General features: G+C 33.3%; 1 protein-coding gene across 1 annotated transcript; it reads left to right on the top strand.

Moving 5' to 3' along the window:
- Nucleotides 1-305: 305 nt before the first annotated feature.
- Nucleotides 306-24,366, top strand: LOC115917186 (netrin receptor DCC-like; the record flags this gene model as incomplete). The annotated part of the gene is made up of 11 exons (XM_030970919.1): nt 306-353; nt 825-853; nt 4,085-4,230; nt 5,255-5,403; nt 8,940-9,078; nt 12,248-12,297; nt 16,601-16,742; nt 19,640-19,750; nt 21,573-21,697; nt 22,711-22,780; nt 24,274-24,366. Coding segments are annotated over exons 1-11 (1,102 nt in total), but the record flags the coding sequence as incomplete, so codon positions are not given.
- Between the last annotated feature and the right edge of the window lie 1,746 nt (nt 24,367-26,112).

Genomic DNA, 26,112 nt, shown 5'->3' with positions numbered 1-26,112 from the left:
CAATTTTTCCTAATTTTTTCCTCCTGCCCTACACGCGTTTTCCTCTCTTTCCCCTCAAGGAGCTACGCGCGCCCTCCTCCCCTCAACCCCCCCTTTTCCCCCCTTTTTTTCCTTAAAATTTCGGAATTTGTACCCATTTTACGCCCTTTTGGTCACTTTAACGTATTTTTTCCCCTTTTTTTTGCCCCCATTTTTCCTATTTTTATCCCCTCTCCCCTCGCGGCGTTGTTTTCCGCCGGAGTGCTGAAGCCCTCTCCCGGCAGACTCTCAGCCCCTCTTTTTCGCCCCTCAGCCCCTCAGCCCCCATGGCACTCCTGACCCTCATTTCGCCCCTTTTATCCCTCAATATTTCGGCAATTTTTCCAATTTTCCTCCCTTTCCATAATTTGAACCCATTTTTACCTCTTTTTTCCCAATTTTCCCCACTTTTTCCTATTTTTGTCCCTCTCTCCCTGGGTGCATTCTTTTCCTGCTTTTTCCCCTCAGAGGCGTGTGAGCCGCTCTCCTCCCTCAACACCTGAGGCCCCTCTCCGCCCTCACTTTTTCCCCCTTTTTGGTTAATAATTTTCCCAATTTTTTCCCATCTTCCTCCCTTTCTCTAATTTTTACCAATTTTTATTCATTTTTTCCCATTTCCCCCATTTTTCCCTATTTTTCATCCCCTCTCCCCTCAGCACTGACTTTTTCCGCTCTTTTTTCCCCTCAGAGCTCGCTGACCCCGCCCTCCTCCCCTCAGCCCCTCAGCACCTGAAAGCCTTCGTCTCAGCCCCACGATCTTGTCATGGCGGCGCCCTCAGAGCCCTTGGGATCCTCCTGCACTATAGACCTCTCTACGCCCGGAAGGAGCTACCAGGTCGGGAATTTTTCCTTAAAATCTTGGGATTTGGGAATTTTAAGGTTTTTGGGGGGGATTGAAGGGTTTTTTCCGGATTTTTTCCGGATTTTTTCCGGATTTTTTCGGGGAGTTTTGAAGGCATTTCTGTGGGGTTGTGAGGGAGTGGTGAAGGACTCTGAGGGAGATTTTTTTTTCACGGAAAATTTTCCATGGAACTCCTGAGATTTGGGAATTTTATGAGTATATTTGGGGATTTAAGTGGTTTTTTTTTTTCCCCGGTTTTTTTTTAGGATTTTTGGGGGTTTTTTTGGGGGCATTTTTGAAGGCATTTCTGAGGGGGTGTGAGGCTTTCCCGAAAGAATCTGAGGGAGATTTGAGGGATTTTGAAAGAGATTTTTGGGATTTTAAAACGTTTTTTAGGAATTTTAAAGATTTTAAAGAATTTTTGGGGGTTCTTTACGAGTTTTAGGGATTTTTAGTAATTTTAAGGATTTTTTTGGCGGTTTTTAGGGAATTTTTGAAGGCATTTCTGAGGGGTTGTGAGGCTTTCCCGAAAGATTCTGAGGGAGATTTGAGGGATTTTGAAAGAGATTTTTGGGATTTTAAGACATTTTTTAGGAATTTTAAAGATTTTAAGGAATTTTTGGGGTTATTTTTACGAGTTTTAGGGATTTTTAGTAATTTTAAGGATTTTTGTGGGGTTTTTTTAGGGGATTTTTGAAGGCATTTCAGAGGCGTTGTGAGGCTTTCCACAGAATGTTGAGGGAGATTTCAGGGATTTTTAAAGAGATTTTTGGGATTTTAAGACTTTTTAAAGGAATTTTAAAGATTTTAAGGGCTTTTTGGGGTTATTTTTACAAGTTTTAGGGATTTTCAGCAATTTTTAGGATTTTTTTAGGGTTTTTTTGGGGGATTTTTTGAAGGCATTTCTGAGGGGTTGTGAGGGATTCTGAGGGAGATTTTGCAGATTTTCCATGGATTTTTAAAAATTTTGTAAATTTTTCCATGGAATTCTTGGGATTTGGGAATTTTACGGGGTTTTTAGTGAAGTTAAGTTTTTTTTCAAGGTTTTTTTAGGAATTTTTGGGGGTTTTTTTAGGGGATTTTTGAAGATATTTCTGAGGGGTTGTGAGGCCTTTCCAAAGGATTCTGAGGGAGATTTCTGGAATTTTCCAAATAATTTTAAAACATTTTTTAGGATTTTTTGGGATATTTTTAATGATTTTAAGGAATTGTGGGGATTTTTGAGGGATTTTTAGCATTTTAAAAGGATTTTATAGGGTTTTTTTAGGGTATTTCTGAGGGGTTGTGAGGCCTTTCCAAATGATTCTGAGGGAGATTTCTGGAATTTTCCAAGGGATTTTTAAAATTTTTTTTTTTATTTTTATGGAGATTTTGAGGATTTTAAGGAATTCTTGGAAAATTTGAAGCATTTTCAGGAATTTTAAGCATTTTTATTTTATTTTTGAAAGTATTTTTGAGGGTTGATGAAGGGTTTTGGAAGAGATTTTTGGGATTTTGGGGTTTTTTTGTTTTTAAAGGAAATCTTAAGAGATTTTTTAGGGATTTTAAAAGAATTTTCAGAATTTTTATGGATTATTTTAGGAATTTTTAGGTATTTTAAAGGGATTTTAAAGGAATTTTTAGGGATTTTATTCAGGATTTTTTTGGGTTTTTAAAGGAATTTTTAAGGGATTTTATTCAGGATTTTTTAGGGTTTGTAAAGGAATTTTTAAAAGTTTTTAAAGGGAATTTTTTAGGAACGTTTAAAGGGTTTTTTTTTTGAATTTGTAAGGAAATTTCAGGGTTTTTTTGATGTTTAGGGAATTTTTAGGATTTTTTAAAGGAAATTTTTAGGGATTTTTTAGGGAATCTTTTGGGAACTTTTAGGGTTTTTAAAGGGATTTTTTAGGGATTTTAATGGATTTTTAGGAGCAATTTTTAGGAGCAATTTAGGGAATTTTTATAATAATTATTTGGGGATTTTGGGGGAATTTTTAAGGAATTTTTCAGGATATTTTTAAGGATTTTGAAGGAATTTTTCAGGAATATTTTAGGAATTTTTGGGGAATTTTTCAGGAATTTTTGGGGGTTTTTTTTAGGATTTTTTGAGGTTCTAAAAGGATATTTTTGGGGATTTTTAAAGGGTTTTTTTAGGAATTTTTGGGGTTTTTAAAGGGATTTTTTAGTGATTTTTTTAGGATTTTTGGGGAATTTTTTTAGAATTTTTAGGGCTTTTAATGGGATTTTTAAAGGCATTTTTCAGGAATTTTTGGGGGAATTTTCCAGGAAATTTTTAGGATTTGTCAGGAATAGTTTAGGAATTTTTGGGGAATTTTTCAGGAATTTTTGTAGGATTTTTCTGAATTTTTTTAGGTTTTAAAAGGATTTTTCCGGGATTTTTAGAGGGTTTTTTTAGGGAATTTTTGGGGTTTTTAAAGGGATTTTTTAGGTGATTTTAAAATGATTTTTAGAAATTTTTTGAGAATTTTTAGGGAGTTTTACGAGGAATTTTCTATGAATTTTTAGGGAATATTTTGGTAATTTTTAACTGAATATTTAGGGGATATTTTAGGATTTTTTTAGGAATTTTAAATGGATTTTTAAGGATTTTTTGGGTGAATTTTGGGGATTTTTTTGGGTGAATTTTGGGGAGTTTTTGGGGGATTTTTTGGGGAATTTTGGGGATTTTGGGGGGATTTTTTGGGATTTTTTGGGAAAATTTGGAGATTTTTGGGGGGAATTTTGGGGGATTTTTGGGGGATTTTTTTGGGAATTTTTTGGGATTTTTTTGGAAAATTTTGGGAAATTTTTAGGGTTTCTAAATTTTGGGGATTTTTTGGGGGATTTTGGAACTTTTAGGGGAATTTTTGGGGAGTTTGGGGAATTTTGGGGGATTTGGTGATTGGGGGGGTTTTTGGGAATTTTTGGGATTTTGGGGGGATTTTTTGGGATTTTTTGGGAAAATTTGGAGATTTTTGGGGAGATTTTTTTGGGAATTTTTGGATTTTTAGATTTTTGTTTAGGGTTTTAAAGGATTTTTGGAATGAATATTTTAGGGGATATTTTTTAGGCAATTTTAAAAGGGATTTTAGGGGATTTTATAAAGAATTTTTTGAGAATTTTTAATATTTTGGGATATTGATTTTTTTGGGGATTTTTTAGGGATTTTCAAAAGAAATTTTAAAGGGATTTTTAAAGAATATTTTTCCCAAAAATTTCAATTTTTCCATGATTTTTTTTTATTAGGGAAAGAGCTTTGAACACTTCTCAACTTGGAATTTCCGTGGGGAATTTGGAGCCAGAAAATTCCTACAAATTCCGAATTTTCGCTTCCAACCAATTCGGAGCCGGCAAAATTTCCCCGGTGCTGAAAATTTCCACCCCTCCTGAAGGTGAGTGACCCCAAATTTGGGGATTTTTGGGCAATTTTGGGCAATTTTGGGGAAAAGGGAAAATTAAAAAAAAAATGGGGTTGGAAAGGGAAAAAAATTGGGATTTTTTAGGGTTTTTTGGTGGAATTTTTGGGATTTTTTGGTGGAATTTTGGGATTTTTAATGGGATTTTTGGGGGAATTTTGAGGATTTTTAATGGAATTTTTGGGGTTTTTGGTGGAATTTTTGGGATTTTTAATGGATTTTTTTGGGGATTTTTTGTGGAATTTTTTGGATTTTTAATGGAATTTTTGGGGATTTTTTGGTGCAGTTTTGGGATTTTTAATGGAATTTTGGGGGATTTTTTGGTGGAATTTTTGGGATTTTTAATGGAGATTTTTTGGGGATTTTTTGGTGGAATTTTTGGGGGATTTTAATGGAATTTTTGGGGATTTTTTGTGGAATTTTTGGGATTTTTAATGGAATTTTTGGGGATTTTTGGTAGAATTTTTGGGATTTTTTATGGAATTTTTTGGGGATTTTTGGTGGAATTTTTTGGATTTTTAATGGAATTTTTGGGGAATTTTGAGGATTTTTAATGGAATTTTTGGGGATTTTTTGTGGAATTTTTGGGATTTTTAATGGATTTTTTGGGGATTTTTTGTGGAATTTTGGGGATTTTTAATGGAATTTTTGGGGGAGTTTTGGGGATTTTTAATGGAATTTTTTGGGGATTTTTGTGGAATATTTGGGATTTTTGATGGGATTTTTTGGGGTTTTTTTGGGGAATTTTGAGGATTTTTAATGGAATTTTTTGGGCATTTGTTTGTGGAATATTTGGGATTTTTCATGGGATTTTGGGGAATTTTTTGTGGAATTTTTGGGATTTTAATGGAATTTTTTGGGGCGAATTTTTTTTTGCGTTTTGAATATTTTGGGCTTTTTTAAATTGAATTTTTTCCGAATTTTTATGTAATTTGGAGCATTTTAAATGGAATTTTCAATGCAATTTTCAGGATTTTCACCCACTTTTTCTCTTTTCCAGCGCAAACCCCCGGCCCTGTGGAAAATTTCCGAGCTTTTCCAGCCTCTCCCACCTCCATCCAGATTTTTTGGGATCCTCCTCAATTTCCTGACGTTCCCATCCAAGGATTTCGTCTCTTCTGGAAAGAAAAAGGCACAGGAAAAGAGCAGGTAAAAAATGCACATTATTTCTCTTTTTTTCCCCCAATTTTTCCCAAATTTTTCCCTTTTTTTCCCAAATTTTTCCCATTTTTTCCCAAATTTTTCCCATTTTTTCCTGATTTTTTCTTTTTTTTCCTTATTTATTTCCAATTTTTTCCAATTTTTCTCCCAAATTTTCCCCAATTTTCCCCCAATTTTTCCCATTTTTTTCCTAATTTTTCCCAACTTTCCCCAATTTTTTCCCAATTTTTTCCTAATTTTTTCCCATTTTTTCCCAATTTTTACCCAACTTTCCCCAATTTTTTCCCAGTTTTTTCCTAATTTTTTCTCATTTTTTTCCTAATTTTTACCCAACTTTCCCCATTTTTTTCCCCATTTTTCCCCAAATTTTCCCCCAATTTTTCCCCAGTTTCATCCCAATTTTTCCCCAAATTTTCCCCATTTTTCCTAATTTTTTACCCAATTTTCCCCAATTTTTCCCCAATTTTTTCCCATTTTTTTCCTAATTTTTACCAATTTCCCCCATTTTTTTCCTAATTTTTACCCAATTTTTCCCCAATTTTTTCCCCAATTTTTCCTCCATTTTTTTCCCTATTTCCAAGTATTTATTCCCAATTTTTTCTGATTTTTCTCCAATTTTTTCCCATTTTTCTCCCAAAATTTTCCCCAAATTTTCCCCAATTTTCCCCCAATTTTTTCCCAATTTCCCCCCAAGTTTTCCCATTTTTTAAAATTTTATTTTCCTTTTTTCCCAATTTTTTCCCAATTTTTTCCCATTTTTTTCCCCAAATTTTCCCCCATTTTTTTCCCAATTTTTCCTGATTTTTTCCTAAATTTTTCCCAAATTTTTCCTCAAATTTCCCCCAATTTTTCTCCCAATTTTTTACCCAATTTTCCCCAATTTTTTCCCAATTTTTTCCTTCATTTTTTCTTCTATTTCCCACTATTTATTCCCAATTTTTTTCTGATTTTTTCCAATTTTTTCCCATTTTTCTGCCAAATTTTTCCCCAAATTTTCCCCAAATTTTCCCTAATTTTTTTCCCAATTTTCCCCCAATTTTTCCCATTTTTTCCCAATTTTGTTTTCCTTTTTTTACAAAATTTTTCCCAATTTTTTCCCATTTTTCTCCCAATTGTTTCCTAATTTTCCCCAATTTTTCTCTGATTTTTTTCCCAATTTCCCCCCAATTTTCCCAATCTTTTAAGAACTTTTTCCTAATTTTTTCCATTTTTTTTTTCCTGGGTTTTTCCCAATTTTTTCCCATTTTCCCCCAATTTTTCTCTATTTTTTCCCTGTTTTTTTTTCAATTTTTGTCCCTTTTTTCCTCAAATTTTCCTCCAATTTTTCTCCATTTCTCCCATTTTTTTCCTAATTTTTTTCCCAATTTTTCCCCAATTTTTTCTCTATTTTTGCTCGGTTCTTTTCCCAAATATTTTCCCAATTTTCCCCCAATTTTCCTCTTTTTTTCCCCAATTTTTTCCCAATTTTTCCCCTTTTTTTCCTGATTTTTCCTTTTTTTTTCTTATTTATTTCCAATTTGTTTCCAATTTTTCTCCCAAATTTTCCCCCAATTTTCCCCCAATTTTTCCCATTTTTTTCCTAATTTTTACCCATCTTTCCCCAATTTTTTCCCAATTTTTTCCTAATTTTTTCCCTAATTTTTACCCAACTTTCCCCATTTTTTTCCCCATTTTTCCCCAAATTTTCCCCATTTTTTCCTAATTTTTTACCCAATTCCATTCCCCAATTTTTCCCCAATTTTTTCCCATTTTTTTCCTAATTTTTACCAATTTCCCCCATTTTTTTCCTAATTTTTTTACCCAATTTTCCCCAATTTTTCCTCCATTTTTTCCCTATTTCCAAGTATTTATTCCCAATTTTTTCTGATTTTTCTCCAATTTTTTCCCATTTTTCTCCCAAAATTTTCCCCAAATTTTCCCCAATTTCCCCCAATTTTTCCCAATTTCCCCCCAAGTTTTCCCATTTTTTAAAATTTTATTTTCCTTTTTTCCCAATTTTTTCCCAATTTTTTCCCATTTTTTCCCAAATTTTCCCCCATTTTTTTCCCAATTTTTCCTGATTTTTTCCTAAATTTTTCCCAAATTTTTCCTCAAATTTCCCCCAATTTTTCTCCCAATTTTTTACCCAATTTTCCCCAATTTTTTCCCAATTTTTTCCTTCATTTTTTCCCCTCTTTCCCACTGTTTATTCCCAAATTTTTTTCTGATTTTTTTCCAATTTTTTCCCATTTTTCTCCCAAGTTTTTCCCCAATTTTTCCCAATTTTTTCCCAATTTGCCCCCAATTTTTCCCATTTTTTCCCAATTTTATTTTCCTTTTTTTACAAAATTTTTCCCATTTTTTCCCATTTTTCTCCCAATTTTTTCCCCAATTTTTCCTGATTTTTTCCTAAATTTTGCCCAAATTTTTCCTCAAATTTCCCCCAATTTTTCCCCCAATTTTTTCCCAATTTTCCCCAATTTTTTCCTCCATTTTTCCCTATTTCCCACTATTTATTCCCAATTTTTTCAGATTTTTTCCCAATTTTTCCCATTTTTCTCCCTAATTTTCCCCAAATTTTCCCCAATTTTTCCCTAATTTTTTCCCATTTTTCCCCAATTTTCTGAACTTTTCATCCATTTTTCCCCCAAGTTTTCCTCATTTTTCCCAATTTTTCTCCAATTTTTTGCCCTTTATTTTCAATTGGGGAAAAATTGGGGTGAAACTGGGGAAAAATTGGAATAAAATTGGGATGAAAATGGGGGAAAAATTGGAATAAAATTGGGGAAAATTGGGGAAAAATTGGGGAAATTGGGGAAAAATTGGAATTAAATTGGGGAAAAATGGGGGAAATTTGGAATAAAATTTGGGGAAAATTGGGAAAAATTGGGGGAAAATTGGGGAAGAATTGGGGAAAAATGGGAATAAAATTGGAGAAAAATTGGGATAAAATTGGGGGAAAATGGGAGAAAAATTGGAGTAAAATTGGAGAAAATTGGGATAAAATGGGGGAAAATGGGGATGAAGCTTGGGAAAATTTGGAATGAAACTGGGGAAAAATTGGGGAAAAAATGGGCTAAAATTGGGGAAAAGTTGGAGAAAAATTGGAATTAAATTGGGGAAAATGGGGGAAGAATTGGAAGAAATTTGGGGGAAAATTGGGATAAAATTGGGGAAAAATTGGGGAAAAATTGGAATAAATTTGGGGGAAAATTGGGATAAAATTGCGGAAAAATGGGGGGAAAATTGGGAATGAAATTGGGGAAAAATTGGGATGAAAATTGGGGAAAATTGGATTGGAATTGGGGAAAAATTGGGATGAAAATTGGGGAAAATTGGGGAAAAATGGGGGGAAAGTTGGGATATAATTGGGGGAAAATTGGGGAAAAATTGGAATCAAATTGGGGAAAAATTGGGGAAAAAAAGCGCAAAAATGGGAAAAAATGGACAAAAATCCAGAAACCTAAATCCCCATGAAAACCCCATGGAAAATTTCAATTTTTCTTGTAATGAAATTGAATTTTTTGGGGTTTTTTGTTTTGCAGAGTGTGGATGTGGATGGGCACTCGTACGTGCTGGAGGGGCTGAAGAAATTCCAGGAGTACGAGCTGAGAGTGCTGGGGTACAACGGGGACAGAGAGGGGACGGCAGCGCGGGAGATCAGCGTGACAACGTGGGCTGACGGTGAGGAAAATAGAATTAAAAATGGTTAAAATAATATTAAAATATTGGGAAAAAATTGGGGGAAAATTGGGAGAAAGTTGGGGGGAAATTGGGGAAAAATTGGGGGAAAATTGGGGAAAAATTGGGGGAAAATTGGGGTAAAGTTGGGGAAAAAATGGGGAAAAATTGGGGAAAAATTGGGGAAAAATTGGGGGAAAATTGGGGTAAAGTTGGGGAAAATTGGAATTAAAATGGGGGAAAAAATGGGAGAAAATGGGGGAAAATTGGGAGAAAATTGGGGAAAATCGGGGGAAAATTGGGTGAAAAATTGGAGAAAAATTGGGGGAAAGTTGGGGGAAAATTGGGTAAAAATTGGCAAAAAATTGGGGAAAATTGGGGAAAAATCAGAAAATTCGGTAAAAATTGGGAGAAAAAATTGGGGGAAATTGGGAAAAATTTGGCAAAAAATTGGGGAAAATTGGGGGAAAATTGGAATTAAAATGGGGGGAAAATTGGGGGGAAATTGGGGGAAAGTTGGGGAAAATTGGAATTAAAATGGGGGAAAAAATGGGAGAAAATTGGGAGAAAATTGGGGAAAAATCGAGGGAAAATCGGGGGAAAAATTGGAGAAAATTGGGAGAATATTGGGGAGAAATTGGGAGGAAATTGGGGGAAAAATTGGGGAAAAATTGGGGGGAAATTGGGGGAAATAGGGAGAGAATTTGGAGAAAATTTGGAAAAAATTGGGGAAAAATTGGGGGGAAATTGGGGGAAAATTGGGGGAAAAATTGGGGAAAGTTGGAATTAAAATGGGGAAAAATTGGAATTAAAATGGGGGAAAATTGGGGAAAAATTCGGTAAAAATTGAGAAAAAATTGGGGAAAAATTGGGAGAAAATTGGGGGGAAATCTGGTAAAAATTGGGGGAAAATTGGGGAAAAATTGGACAAAATTTGGCAGAAAATTGGGGAAAAATTGGGAAAAAATCAGGGAAAATTGGGGTAAAATTCGGTAACAATTGAGAAAAAATTGGAATTAAGATTTGGTAAAAATGGGAAAATTGGGGAAAAATTGGAATTAAATTGGGAAAAAATTGGGGAAAAATGGGAAAAAATGGGGTAAAATTGGAATTAAAATGGGCAAAAATTGGGTGAAAATTGGGAAAAAATTGGAATTAAAATGGGGAAAAATTGGGGAAAATTGGAATTAAAAAGGGGAAAAATTGGGAGAAAAATCAGATTATAATGAGGAAAAATTGGGGGAAAATGGGGAAAAATAGGAATTAAAATGGGGGAAATTGGGGAAAAATTGGGAGAAAACTTGGATTAAAATGGGGAAAGATTGGGAAGAAATTGGAATTAAAATGGGGGAAAAATTGGGAAAAATTTGGATGAAAATGGGGAAAAATTGGGGAAAAACTGGGAAAAAATTGGAATTAAAAATGGGAAAAATTGGGGAGAATTGGGGGCCAAAGGGCAATTGCAGGAGTACGAGCTGAGAGTGCTGGGGTACAACGGGGACAGAGAGGGGACGGCAGCGCGGGAGATCAGCGTGACAACGTGGGCTGATGGTGAGGAAAATAGAATTAAAAATGGGGAAAATAATATTAAAATATTGGGAAAAAATTGGGGGAAAGTTGGGAGAAAGTTGGGGGAAAATCGGGGGAAAATTGGAATGAAAATGGGGGAAAATTGGGGGAAAGTTGGGGGAAAATTGGGGAAAAATTGGGGGAAGTTGGGGAAAATTGGAGAAAAATTGGAGAAAAATTGGGGGAAAAATTGGGGAAAATTGGAATTATAATGGGGAAAATTGGGGGAAAATTGGGCAAAAAAGTGGGGAAAATTGGGGAAAAGTTGGGGAAAAATTGGGGGAAAGTTGGAATTAAAATGGGGGAAATTGGGGAAAAATTGGAATAATAATGGGGAAAATTGGGGAAAAGTTGGGGGAAAATTGGGGGAAAATTGGAGGACAATTGGGGGAAAAGTGGAATTAAAATGGGGGAAAATTGGGGAAAAATTCGGTAAAAATTGAGAAAAAATTGGGGGAAAATTGGGAAAAAATTGGGGAAAAATTGGGGAAAATTGGGGGGAAATCTGGTAAAAATTGGGGGAAAATTGGGGAAAAATTGGACAAAATTTGGCAGAAAATTGGGGAAAAATTGGGAAAAAATCAGGGAAAATTGGGGTAAAATTCGGTTAAACTTGAGAAAAAATTGGAATTAAAATTGGGGAAAAATTGGGGAAAAATTGGCGGGAAAATTGGTCAAAATTTGGCAGAAAATTGGGGAAAATTGGGGAAAAATTGGGGCAAAATTGGGGAAAAATTGGGAAAAATCAGAATTAAAATGGAGGAAAATCAGGGGAAAATTGGAATTAAAATGGGGAAAAATTGGGGGAAATTGGGGAAAAATTGGACAAACTTTGGAAGAAAATTGGGGAAAATTGGGGGAAAATTGGGGAAAATCAGAATTAAAATGGGGGGAAAATGGCAGAAAATTGGGAAAAAAATGGGGACAAATTGGAATTAAAATGGGGAAAAATTGGGAGAAAATGAGGGAAAAATTGGGAGAAAAATCAGATTATAATGGGGAAAAATTGGGAGAAAATTGAGGAAAAATTGGGGGAAAATCTGGGAAAAATTGGAGAAAAATTGGGGAAAAATTGGAATTAAAATGGGGGAAAATTGGGGAAAAATTGGGAGAAAATTCAGATTATAATGAGGAAAAAATTGAGAGAAAATTGGAAGGAAATGGGGGGGAAATTGGGGGAAAATTGGGGAAAAATCGGAATTAAAATGGGGAAAAATTGGGCAAAATTTGGGGAAAAATTGGGGAAAATTTTGAATTAAAATGGGGGAAAATTGGAGAAAAGTTGTGAAAACATTGGCAAAAAATCAGGGAAAAAGTGGAATTAAAATGGGGGAAAATTGGGGAAAAATTCGATAAAAATTGGGGAAGAATGGGAATTAAAATGGGGAAAAATTGGAAGAAAATTCAGATGAAAATGGGGGAAAATTAGGAAAAAAATGGGGAAAATTGGAGAAAAAATGGGGAAAAAATGGAGAAAAAATGGGGGAAAATTGGAGAAAAAATGGGGGAAAATTGGGGAAAAATTGGAATTAAAATGGGCAAAAATTGGGGGAAATGTGAGGAAAAATTGAGGAAAAAATGGAATTTTTTTCCACTTTTCCAGTTCCCAGTGCAGCTCCTCAGAACGTGACGTTGGAAGTGGTGAATTCCAGGGTAAGGCAGCAAAAAAATCCCCAAAATTCCCCCAAAAATTCCCCAAAATTCTCCCAAAAATTCCCAAAAAATCCCCAAAAATTCCCCAAAAAATCCCCCAAAAATTTCAAAAAAATTCACAAAAATTCCCCAAAAAATTCCCAAAAAATGTCCAAGAAATCTCAAAAAATTCCCTCAAAAATTGGGAAAAATTTTTCCAAAATATGTCCAAAAATCCTCAAAAAATCTTGAAAAATTCGCATAAAAATCTCAAGAAATTCCCCAAAAAATCCTCAAAAATTTGTCCAAAATTTGGAGAAAATGCTCAAAATTTTTAAAAAAATTCCCAAAAATTTCCTAACAAAATTCTAAAAACAGCAGAAAAAATTCGAAAAAATACACAAAAAATTGCATTAAAAATCATAAAAAATTGCAGAAAAAAGGCAAAAAATTCCCAAAAAATAACGAAAAAATTCCCAAAAATTCTTCAAAAAATTCCCCAAAAATTCCAAGAATATTCCAAACAAAGAGCAGAAAAATTCAAAAAAATACACAAAAAAATTCATTAAAAATCACCAAAAAATTGCAAAAAATTCCCAAAAACTTCCTAAAAAATTTTCAAAAAATTATTAAAAAATTCCCAAAAAAATTCCAAAAAATGCCAAAAATATTCCAAAAAAAGAGCACAAAAATTCGAAAAAATTCAGGAAAAAATCATAAAAAAATCACAAAAAATTACGAAGAAAATTCCTAAAAAATTCCCAAAAAATCAAAAAAAAATTCCCAAAAATTTCCAAAAAAATTCCCAAAAAAAAAAATTCCCAAAAAATTACTAAAAAATACCAAAAATATTCCAAAAAAAGAGCAGAAAAATTCGAAAAAATTCACAAATAAATTTCAGAAAAAATAAAAAAAAATCCCAAAAAAAGCCCCAAAAATCCCAAAAAATGCCAGAAATATTCCAAAAAAAGAGCAGAGAAATTCTAAATAAACCACAAAAAAATTCATTAAAAAATCATAAACAATTCACGAAAAAATTCATAAAAAATTTCAAAAAAATTCTCAAAAAATTCCAAAAAAATTCTCAAAAATTCCTCAAAAAATTCCAAAAAAATTCCCAAAAAATTCGTAAAAAATACCAAAAATATTCCAAAAAAAGAGCAGAAAGATTCAAAAAAATTCACGAAAAAATTCATAAAAAATCACAAAAAAATTCCCAAAAATTTCCAAAAAAATTCCAAAAAAATGCCAAAAAAATGCCAAAAATATTCCCAAAAAGAAGCAGAAAAATTCGAAAAAATTTATTAAAAAGTCACAAAAAAATTGCAAAAAAATTGCAAAAATTCCCCAAAAATTCTTCAAAAAATTCCAAAAAAACCCCAAAAGTATTCCAAAAAAGAGCAGAAAAATTCGAAAAAATTCACGAAAAAAATTCATTTACAATTATAAAAAATGGCAAAAAATTCCCCAAAAATTATGAAAAAATTCCAAAAAAATTATGAAAGAATTCCAAAAAAATTCCAAAAAAAAATCCCAAAAAATTCCAAAAAAATTCCAAAAAAGAGCAGAAAAATTCTAAATAAATCACAAAGAAAATTCGTTAAAAAATCATAAAAAATCGCAAAAAAATTCCCGAAAAATTCCCAAAAAATTCCTAAAAAAACCCCAAAAATATTCCAAAAAAGAGCAGAAAAATTCAAAAAAATTCACAAAAAAATTCATTAGAAAATCATAAAAAATCGCCAAAAAATCGCAAAAAATCCCAAAAATTCCCCAAAAATTACGGAAAAATTCCTTAAAAATTCCTCAAAAAATTTCCAAAAATTCCTCAAAAAATTCCAAAAAAAGAGCAGAAAAATTCGAAAAAATCTACAAAAAATTCATTAAAAAATTATAAAAAATTGCAAAAAATTCCCCAAAAATTATGAAAAAATTCCAAAAAAATTATGAAAAAATTCCTAAAAAATTCTCAAAAAATTCCCAAAAAATTCCAAAAAAATTATGAACAAATTCCCAAAAAATTTCCAAAAATTTAAAAAAACCCCAAAAACATTTCAAAAAAAGAGCAGAAAAATTCGAAAAAATTCACAAAAAAATTCATTAAAAAATCATAAAAAATCGCAAAAAATGGGAAAAAAATCCCAAAAAATTCCTAAAACATTCTTAAAAATTCCTCTAAGAATTCCCAAAAAATTCCTAAAAAAAATTCCAAAAAAGAGCAGAAATATTTGAGAAAATTCACAAAAAAATTCATTAAAAAATCATAAAAAATCGCAAAAAATCCCAAGAAAAATTCCCGAAAAATTCCCAAAAAATTCCTAAAAAAAACCCAAAAATATTTCAGAAAAGAGCAGAAAAATTAAAAAAATTCACGAAAAAATTCTTTTAAAAAATCATAAAAAATGGCCAAAAAATCGCAAAAAATCCCCAAAAAATTCACGAAAAATTCTGAAAAAATTCCCAAAAAATTCCTAAAAAAACCCCAAAAATATTCCAAAAAAAGAGCAGAAAAATTCAAAAAAATTCACGAAAAAATTCATTAAAAAATCATAAAAAATCGCCAAAAAATCGCAAAAATTCCAAAAAATTCCCAAAAAATTACGAAAAAATTACAAAAAAATTACAAAAAAACCCCCAAAAATTCGTAAAAAATTCCAAAAAATTCCTAAAAAGATTCCAAAAAAGAGCAGAAAAAATTCGAAAAAATTCACCAAAAAATTCATAAAAAATTACAAAAAATTCCCAAAAAGTTCCCCAAAAATCCGAAAAAATTACGAAAAAATTCCCCAAAAATTCCAAAAAATTCCAAAAAATTCCTAAAAAATACCAAAAATATTCTAAAAAAAGAGCACAAGAATTTGAAAAAATTCACGAAAAAATTCATTAAAAATCACAAAAAAATTGCAAAAAATTACGAAGAAATTCCTAAAATATTCCCAAAAAATCAAAAAAAATTCCCAAAACTTTCAAAAAAAATTCCCCAAAAATACCAAAAAACTTCCAAAAAAATTCCTAAAAAAATACCAAAAATATTCCAAACAGAGAGCACAAAAATTTGAAAAAATTCACGAAAAAAATTCATTAAAATATCACAAAAAAATTGTAAAAAAATGCCAAAAAATTACCCCAAAAATTCCCCAAAAATTCTCAAAAAAATTCAAAAAAATTCCCCAAAAATCCAAAACAATTCTCAAAAAATTCCCAGAAAATTCCACAAAAATTCCCCAAAAATTCCAAAAGAGAGCAGAAAAAAATCGCACAAAAATTCATGAAAAATCATAAAAAAATCGCAAAAAAAAGGCGTAAAATCCCCCAAAAAATCACAAAAAAATTCCCAAAAAATTTCCCAAAAATTCCCAAAAAATTACAATAAATTCCTGATCATTTTATTGAATTAAATTTAATTTATTTTGAATTTCAGAGCATCAGGGTGCGGTGGCAGCCGCCCCCCCCGGGCTCCCAGCACGGTTTCCTCACCGGCTACAAAATCCCCAAAAAAATCACAAAAAATTCCCCAAAAATTCCCCAAAAATTCCCAAAAATTCTTCAAAAAATTCCCCAAAAATTCCAAGAATATTCCAAAAAAAGAGCAGAAAAATTCGAAAAAAATTATAAAAAAATCACAAAAAAATCACAAAAGAATTGCAAAAAAATTGCAAAAAATTCAAAAAAATTCCCCAAAAACCCCAAAAAATTCTCAAAAAATTCCCAAAAAATTCCAAAAAAATTATGAACAAATTCCCAGAAAATTCCCAAAAATTTTCAAAACAAAAACCAAAAACATTTCAAAAAAAGAGCAGAAAAATTCGAAAAAATTTACAAAAAAATTCATAAAAAAATCATAAAAAATCGCAAAAAATGGGAAAAAAAACCCAAAAAATTCCCCAAAAAATTACGGAAAAATTCCTTAAAAATTCCTTAAAAAATTCCCCAAAATTCCTAAAAAAATTCCAAAAAAAGAGCAGAAAAATTCGAAAAAAGCTACAAAAAATTCATTGAAAAATTATAAAAAATTGCAAAAAATTCCCCAAAAATTATGAAAAAATTCCAAAAAAAATTATGAAAAAATTCCAAAAAAATTCTCAAAAATTCCTCCAAGAATTGCCAAAGCATTCCTAAAAAAATTCCAAAAAAGAGCAGAAAAATTCTAAATAAATCACAAATAAAATTCGTTAAAAAATCGTAAAAAATCGCAAAAAAATCGCAAGAAATCCCAAAAAAATTCCCGAAAAATTCCGAAAAAATTCCCAAAAAATTCCAAAAAAATTACAATAAATTCCTGATCATTTTCTTGAATAAAATGTGATTTATTTTGGAATTTCAGAGCATCAGGGTGAGGTGGCAGCCGCCCCCCCCGGGCTCCCAGCACGGTTTCCTCACCGGCTACAAAATCCGGCACCGGAGAAATTCCCGGCGAGGAGAGACGGAAACCTTGCAAGGCACGAACCTCTGGTGCCTCTTCACAGGTGGGCAAAAAAGCAACACAAAGTCACTTGTTTCACACCAAAAAATCTCCCAAAAAATCCCCAAAAAATCCCCAAAAAATGCCTCAAAAAATCCTCAAAAATCCCCCCAAAAATTCTCCAAAAAATCCCCAAAAAATTCCGAAAAACCCCCCAAAAAATTCTGAAAGATTCTGAAAAAATCTCCCAAAAATTCCCTAAAAATCCCCCAAAAATTCCCAAAAAATCACCAAAAAATCCTCAAAAATACCCCAAAAATTCCCTAAAAATCCCCAAAAAATACCCCAAAATTCCCTGAAAACCCCCCAAAAATGGCCACAAGAATCCCCAAAAATTCCTAAAAATCCCAAAAAAATGCCCCAAAAAATCCCCAAAAATTCCCCTAAAAATTCCACAAAAAAATCGCCAAAAAATGCCTCAAAAAATCCCCCAAAAATGACCCAAAAATTCCCCAAAAATCCCCCCAAAATTCCCAAAAAATGCCTCAAAAATCCCTCAAAAATCCACCAAAAATGACCCAAAAATTCCCCAAAAATCCCCCAAAAATCCCCCAAAATTCCCCAAAAATTCACTAAAAATTCCCCAAAAATTCCCTAAAAAGCCCCAAAAACTTCCCCAAAATTCCCAAAAAAACCCCCAAAAATTCCCCAAAAAATCCCCCAAAAATTCTCCAAAAATTCCCTAAAAATCCCCAAAAATTCCCCAAAAATTCTCCAAAAAATCCCAAAAAATCCCCAAAAAATTCCGAAAAACCCCCCCAAAAATTCCCAAAAAATTCTCAAAAAATCTCCAAAAAATCCCTAAAAATCCCCCCAAAATTCCCAAAAATTCCCCAAAAAATTCCCAAAAATACCCCAAAAATTCCCTAAAAATCCCCCAAAAGTACCCCAAAATTCCCTGAAAACCCCCCAAAAATGGCCACAAGAATCCCCAAAAATTCCCTAAAAATCCCAAAAAAATGCCCCAAAAAATCCCCAAAAATTCCCCTAAAAATTCCACAAAAAAGTCCCCAAAAAATGCCTCAAAAAATCCCCCAAAAATGCCCCAAAAATCCCCCCAAAATTCCCCAAAAAATCCCCCAAAAATCCCCAAAAATTCTCCAAAAATCCCTCAAAAATTCCCTAGAAATTCTCCAAAAATTCCCCAAAAATTGCCTAAAAATCCTCAAAAATTCCCCAAAAATTCTCCAAAAAATCCCCCAAAAATCCCAAAAAAATCCCTAAAAATTCCCCCAAAAATTCCCAAAAAATGCCTCAAAAAATCCCAAAAAATTATCAAAAATTCCCCAAAAATTCCCTGAATATTCCCCAAAAAATCCTCAAAAATCCCCCAAAAATGACCCAAAAATTCCCAAAAAATTCCCCCAAAATTCCCAAAAAATGCCTCAAAAAATCCCCAAAAATCCTCAACAATTCCCCAAAAATGACCCAAAAATTCCCCAAAAATTCTCCAAAAAATCCCCAAAAAATCCCCAAAAAATCTCCAAAAAATCCCCCCAAAATTCCCAAAAAATGCCTCCAAAAATCCCCCAAAAATGACCCAAAAATCCCCCAAAAATTCCCAAAATATCCCCCAAATTCCCCAAAAATTCCCTGAATATTCCCCAAAAAATCCTCAAAAATCCCCCAAAAATGACCCAAAAATTCCCCAAAAAATTCCCAAAAAATTCCCCAAACTCCCCAAAAATTCCTTAAAAATTCCCAAAAATTCCCCCAAAAATCCCCAAAAAATCCCCCCAAAATTCCCAAAAAATGCCTCAAAATTTCCCCAAAAATCCCCCAAAAATTCCCCAAGAATTCCGTAAAAACTCCTTAAAAAATCCCCCAAAAATTCCCTAAAAATTGCCCAAAAATTCCCCAAAAAATCCCCTAAAAATGTCACAAAAAATCCCCCAAAAATTCTGAAAAATCCCCAAAATTCCCCAAATAGTCCACAAAACATTCACAAAAAATCCCAGAAAATTTCCTCAAAAATTTGCAAAAAATCCCCAAAAATCCCCCCAAAATTCCCTAGAAATTCTCCAAAAATTCCCCAAAAATTGCCTAAAAATCCTCAAAAATTCCCCAAAAATTCCCCAAAAAATCCCCCAAAAAATCCCCAAAAATTCCCAAAAAACCCCCCAAAAATTCACTAAAAATTCTCCCAAAATTCCCTAAAATTCCCCAAAAATTCCAAAAAAGTTCCCAAAAAATCCCCAAAAAAACTCCCAAAAATTCACAAAAAATCCCAAAAAATTCTCCAAAGACTCCCTGAATATTCCCAAAACATTCCCAATAAATCCTAAAAAATTACCCAAATATTGCTCAAAAAATTCCCCAAAAATCCCCAAAAATTCCCTAAAAATTCTTCAAAAAAATCCCCCAAAAATTCCCTAAAAATCCCCAAAAAATTGCCAAAAATTCCCTAAAAATTTCTTGAAAAATCCCCCAAAAAATCCCCAAAATATTCCCAAAAAATGCCTCAAAAAACTCCAAAAATTCCCCAAAAAATCCCCCAAAATTCCCCAAAATTCTCCAGAAATTCCCTAAAAATCCCCAAAAAATCCCCCAAAATTCCCTAAAAAATCTCCAAAAATACCCCAAAAATCCCCCTAAAAATTCCCCAAAAAATCCCCAAAAATTCCCTAAAAATCCCTGAAAAAATCCCCAAAAATTCTCCAAAAAATTCCCCAAAAATCCCTCCAAAAATCCCCCAAATTCCCCAAAAAACCCTCAAAAATCCCCCTAAAAATTTGCAAAAAATCCCTAAAAATTCCCCCAAAATCCCCCAAAAATACCCTAAAAATTCCCTAAAAATCCCCCCAAAAATTCCTAAAAATTCTCCAATTGTTCCTTTGATGTTTGAAGTGAATTTTTTAGTTTTCAAATAATATTTTTAATTGGAATTTGAATTATTTTTAGATTTGGACAAGGGCAGCCAGCACAGCTTCCAAGTGGCGGCGATGACGGCGAACGGGACGGGGCCGCCCTCGGCCTGGGTGGCAGCTGAGACTCCTGACCATGATCTGGATGGTGAAAAATTGGGGAAAAATGGGGGAAAATTGGGGGAAAATTGGGAAAAAATTGGGGGAAAATTGGGAAAAAATTGAGGGAAAAATGGGGGAAAAATTGGGGGAATATTAGGAGAAATACGGTAAAAAATGGGGGAAAATTAGGGGAAATACGGTAAAAATTGGGGAGAAAAATTGAAGAAAAATGGGGAAAATTACGGGGAAAATTGGGGGGAAAATTGGGGGAAAAAATGGCAGAAATTGGGAAAAAATTGGGGAAAATTTGGGGGAAAATTGGGGGGAAATTGGGAAAAAATTGGGGAATATTAGGAGAACTACGGTAAAAAAAATGGGGGAAAATGAGGGGAAATACGGTAAAAATTGGGGAGAAAAATTGAAGAAAAATGGGAAAAATTACGGGGAAAATTGGGGGAAAATTGGGGGAAAAAATTGGGGAAAATTGGGGAAAATTGGGGGAAAAATGGGGGAAGAATTTGGGAAAAATTGGGGAAAAATTGGGAAAAAATTGGGGGGAAAATTGGGGGAAAAATGGGGAAAAATTGGGGGAGTATTAGGAGAAATACGGTAAAAAGTGGGGGAAAATTAGGGGAAATACGGTAAAAATTTGGGAGATAAATTGGAGAAAAATGGGAAAAATTACGGGGAAAATTGGGGGAAAAATGGGGGAAAATTGGGGGAAGATTGGGGAAAATTGGGGGAAAATTGGGGGAAAATTGGGAAAAAATGGGGAAAAAACTGGGGGGAAATTGGGGAAAATTTGGAGGAAAATTGGGGGAAAATTGGGCAAAAAATGGCAAAAATTGGGGAAAAAATGGGGAAAAATTGAGGGAAAAATTGGGGAAAATTTGGAGGAAAATTGGGATAAATTTTGGAGGAAAATTGGGGGAAAAGTGGGGAAAAAATTGGAGGAAATTGAGGGAAATACCAGGAAAAAACAGGAAAAAAGGGGAAATTAAATGAGGAAAAAAGGGGAAAATGTGGGAAAAATTGGAAGAAAATGGGGGAAAAATTGGAAGAAAATTGGAGAAAATTTGGGGAAAAATTGGAGAAAAAATGTGGAAAAATTGGAGGAAAATGGGAGAAAAATTGGGAAAAAATGGGTAAAACTTTGGGGTGAAATGGTGAAAGATTGGGAAAATTTGGAAGAAAAAAATGGGAAGAAAATTTGGGGGAAAATGGGGAAAATTTGGGGAAAATTGGTGGAAATTGGGGGAAAATTGGGGGAAAAAATGGCAGAAATTGGGGGAAATATTGGGGAAAAAGTGGGGGAAAATTTGGGAAACATTGGGGGAAAATTGGGGGAAATGGGAGAAAAATTGGGGAAAAAATGGGGAAAAATTGGGGGAAAATTGGGGAAAAGCAAAAATTGAGGAAAAAATAGGGAAAAAATCAGAAAAAATCAGAAAAAAATTGGGGAAAAATCAGGAAAAAATAGGGAAAAAATGGGAAAAAAATCAGAAAAAAATAGGGAAAAAATCAGGAAAAAATGAGGGAAAAATGGGAGAAAAAATCAGAAAAAAATTGGGAAAAATCAGAAAAAAATAGGGGAAAAATGGGAAAAAAGTCAGAAAAAAATCAGAAAAAATTGGCAATTAAATGAGGAAAAGGGGGAAAATTTGGGAAAAAATTGGGGGAAAATTGGGAGAAAATTGGGAGAAAATTAGGGGAAAATTGGGGAAAAATTGGGGAAAAATGGGGAGAAAAATCAGGAAAAAATAGGAAAAAAATCGGGAAAAATCACTAAAAAACCCAATTTTTGTCGGATTTTCCCCCAGTTTTTTTTCTATTTGATGTTTAAATCTTTTATTTTTATATTTTGGCAGAATCTCAGGTTCCTGAGCAGCCCAGCTCGCTGCACGTGCGCCCTTTACCCTCAGGGATCTCGCTGAGCTGGACGCCGCCTCAGAACGCGAACGTTGTGATCCGGGGCTTCCTCATTGGCTACGGGGTGGGCAGTCCCTACGCTGCCACTGTCACCCTGGAGCCCAAACAAGGTCCTACAACATCCTAAACTTGGGTAAGTTTGGGGTTTTTTAGTAAAAAATACTATTTGGAGTTATTCCCATTTTTTCCTATTTTTTCCCATTTTTTTCGGATTTTTTTGGATTTTTGGATTTTTTTTTGTATTTTTTTGTGATTTTTCACGCATTTTTCGCCCTTTTTTTCCCCATTTTATCCCCATTTTATTCCTATTTTTTCTCCATTTTTTCCCAATTTTCCCCAATTTTTTCCCCAATTTTCCCCAATTTTTCCCCAATTTTTCCCCAATTTTCCCCCAATTTTTCCACAATTTTCTCCCAATTTTTTCTCCATTTTTTCCCCATTTTTCCCCAATTTTTTGTGAATTGTTTCCTAATTTTCCCCCAATTTTTCCCCAATTTTTTTGTGAATTTTTCCCCAATTTTCCCCCAATTTTTTCCCACTTTCTCCCAATTTTTTCTCCATTTTTTCCCAGTTTTTCCCAATTTTCCCCCCATTTTCCCCAATTTCCCCCAATTTTTTCTTCATTTTTTTACCAATTTTCCCCCAATTTTCCCCCATTTGTCTCCCAATTTTTCCCCAATTTTCTCTCAATTTTTTACCAATTTTTCCCAATTTTCCACCAATTTTCCCTAATTTTTTCTCCATTTTTTTGCCGATTTTTCCCCAATTTTTCCCCCAATTTTTCCCCAATTTTCCCCCAATTTTTCTGATTTTTCTCCCAATTTTCCCCCTTTTTTCCCAATTTTCCCCAATTTTTTCTTACATTTTTTGCCAATTTTTCCCTAATTTTTCCCCAATTTTCCCCCAATTTCCCCCCAATTTTCTCTCCATTTTTCCCCAATTTCCCCCAATTTTTTCTCCATTTTTCCCCAATTTTTCCCCAATTTTTCCCCAATTTCCCCCAATTTCCCCCCAATTCCCCCAGTGTTTCCCCAATTCCCCACCGCTGTGATCCGGGGCTTCCTCATTGGCTACGGGGTGGGCAGTCCCTACGCTGCCACTGTCACCCTGGAGCCCAAACAAAGGTCCTACAACATCCTAAACTTGGGTGAGTTTGGGGTTTTTGAGTAAAAAATACTATTTGGAGTTATTCCTATTTTTTCCTATTTTTTCCCATTTTGTTTGGATTTTTTTTTGATTTTTTTCGGATTTTTTCGCGCATTTTTCGCCCTTTTTTTCCCCATTTTATTCCCATTTTTTCTCAAATTTTTCTCCATTTCCCCGCATTTTTTCCCCTATTTTCCCCATTTTTTCCCCAATTTTCCCCAATTTTTCTCAATTTTTCTCCATTTTTTCCCAATTTTTCCCCATTTTATTTCCAATTTTTTCTCCATTTTTTGCCATTTTTTGCCCATTTTTTTCCCCATTTTCCCCCAATTTTCCCCAATTTTTCCCCAATTTTCCCCAATTTTTCCCCAATTTTTTCCCCATTTTCCTCCAATTTTTCCCCATTTTCCCCCAACTTTTCCCCAATTTTCCCCCCATTTTCCCCAATTTCCCCCAATTTTTTCTTCATTTTTTTGCCAATTTTCCCCCAATTTTTCTCCAATTTCCTGCCAATTTTTCCCCACTTTTCTCCCAGTTTTTCCCTATTTTATTCCCCTTTTTTCTCCAATTTTTCCCAAATTTTCCCCAATTTTTCCCCAATTTTTTCCTCATTTTATTCCCAATTTCCCCCAATTCATCCCCAATTTTCCCCCCATTTTCCACCAATTTTCCCCAATTTTTTCTTCATTTTTTTGCCAATTTTCCCCCCATTTTTTCCCAATTTTTCCCCATTTTTCTCCCATTTTTCCCTCAACTTACCCCAATTTTTGTCCATTTTTTTGTCCATTTTTTGCCATTTTTTCCCCAATTTTTTCTGTATTTTCCCCAATTTTCCCCCAACTTTTTCCCCAATTTTCCCCCAATTTTCATGCATTTTTTCCTGATGTTTTCTCTATTTTTGGTGATTTTTTTGTGATTTTTTTTCCCAATTTTCCCCAATTTTCCCCCAATTTCCCCCAATTTTTCCCCACATTTTTCCCAATTTTCCCCCAATTTTTCCTGATTTTTTCCTCAGTTTTTGGAGATTTTTATCTGAAGTTTTTCCCAATTTTCCCCACATTTTTCCCAATTTTCCCCCAATTTTATTCACATTTTTTCCAATTTTTTTCCCATTTTATTCTTATTTTCCTCCCAATTTTCCCCCAATTTTTCCCCATTTTTTCCCAAGTTTTTCCCCAAATTTTCCCCTTTTTATTCCCATTTATTCCAATTTTTTCCCTATTTTATTCCCAATTTTTTCCCCATTTTTCCCTCATTTTATTCCCATTTTTAATCCAATTTTCCTCCAATTTCTCCCCAGTTTTTTCCCATTTTATTCTCATTTTATTCTCAGTTTTTCTGGATTTTATTCCAATTTTTTCCCAATTTTTCTCCCATTTTATTCCGAATTTTCCCCCCATTTTTCCCCAATTTTTTCTCATTTTTTCCCCAATTTTTTTTTTAATTTTTAATTTAATTTAAATGTAATTTAATTTCATTAATTTTTAATTTCAGAACCCAATTCCCATTATGTGATTTCACTGAAAGCTTTCAACAACGCCGGCGAGGGAATTCCTCTCTATGAGAGTGCGACCACCAAAGCTGCAGGTAAAAAATGGAGAAAAATGGAATTTTTTGGGGGAAAAATTGGGGAAAAATTGGGGAAAATTGGGAATAAAATGGGGGAAAATTGGGGAAAAAATGGGAATAAAATGGGGAAAATTTGGGGGAAAATTGGGGGAAAAACTGAGCAAAAATAGCAAAAAAATTGGAATAAAATGGGGAAAAATTGGAGGAAAATTGAGGAAAAAATGGGAATAAAATGAGGAAGAAATGGGGAAAAATTGAGAATAAAATGGGGAAAATTGGGGGAAAAATGGGAAAAAAATGGGGAAAATTGGGAAAAAATTGGGGAAAAAATAGGGGAAAATTGGGGAAAAATGGGAATAAAATGGGCAAAAATTGGGAGAAAAGTTTGGAATAAAATGGGGAAAAATCGGGACAAAATTGGGAAAAAATTGAGGGAAATTTGGGGGAAAATTGGGGAAAAAATTGGGAGAAAATTGGAGAAAAATTGGGGGAAAAAGGGGGGAAAATTTGGAATAAAATGGGAAAAAAATGGGCGAAATTTGGAGGAAAATTGGGAATAAAAATGGGGAAAAATTGAAAATAAAATGGGGGAAAATTGAGGGAAAATTGGGGAGAAATTGGGCAAAAATTGGAAGAAAATTGGGGAAAATTTGGAATAAAATGGGGAAAAATTGGGGGAAATTTGAGGGAAAATTTGGAATAAAATGGGGAAAAAGTAGGGAAAATTGGGAATGAAAGTGGGGAAAATCGGGAATAAATGGGAATAAAATTGGGAAAAATTGGGAATAAGTGGGAGAAAAATGGGGGAAAATTTGGAATAAAATGGGAAAAATTGGGCAAAAATTGGGGGAAAAACTGAGGAAAAATAGCAAAAAAATTGGAATAAAATGCAGAAAAACTGGAGAAAAATTTGGGGAAAATTTGGAATAAAATGGGGAAAATTTGGGTAAAAATTGGGGAAAATGTGGTGAAATTTGGGAAAATTGAGAATAAAATGGGGAAAAATTGGGGGAATTTTGGGGGAAATTTGGGAATAAAATGCGGAAAATTGGGAAAAAAATTGGGAAAAAGTAGGGGGAAAATTGAGACTAAAATGGGGAAAAATTGGGCAAAAATTGGGGGAAAAACTGAGGAAAAACAGCAAAAAAATTGGAATAAAATGGGAATTAAACGGGGAAAATTTGGAATAAAATCAGGAATAAAATGGGGGAAATTGGAGAAAAATTGGGGGAAAATTTGGAATAATATGGGGAAAAATGGGGAAAATTGAGAATAAAATTGGGGGGAAATTGAGAATAAAATGGGGAAAATTGGGGGAAAATTAGGAATAAAATGGGGGAAAATTGGGCCAAAAATTGGGGAAAAAATTAAGAAAAAATAGGAATAAAATGGGGAAAAATTGGGGGAAATTGAAAAAAAAAAGGAGAAAAATTGGTGGGGAAACTTGAGAATGAAATGGAGAAAAATTGGAGAAAAATTGGGGGAAAATTGGGAATAAAGTGGGCAAAAATTGGGTGAAAAATGAAGAAAAAATGAGAAAAAATATGGGAATAAAATTGGGGAAAAAAATGGGGAAAATTGGGAAAAATTGGGGGAAAATTGGGGAAAAAATTGGGGAAAATTGGGAATAAAATGGGAAAAAATTGGGGGAAAATTGGGGAAAATTTTTGGAATAAAATGGGGAAAATTTGGGGAAAAGTGGATGAAAATTGGGGAAAAAATGGGGGAAAATTGAGAATGAAACCGGGAAGAAAAGGGAATAAA

The sequence above is a fragment of the Camarhynchus parvulus genome, unplaced genomic scaffold (genome assembly GCF_901933205.1).
Source record: "Camarhynchus parvulus unplaced genomic scaffold, STF_HiC, whole genome shotgun sequence".
Classification (NCBI taxonomy): Eukaryota; Metazoa; Chordata; class Aves; order Passeriformes; family Thraupidae; genus Camarhynchus; species Camarhynchus parvulus.
This window is presented reverse-complemented; position numbering and strand designations above follow the sequence as displayed.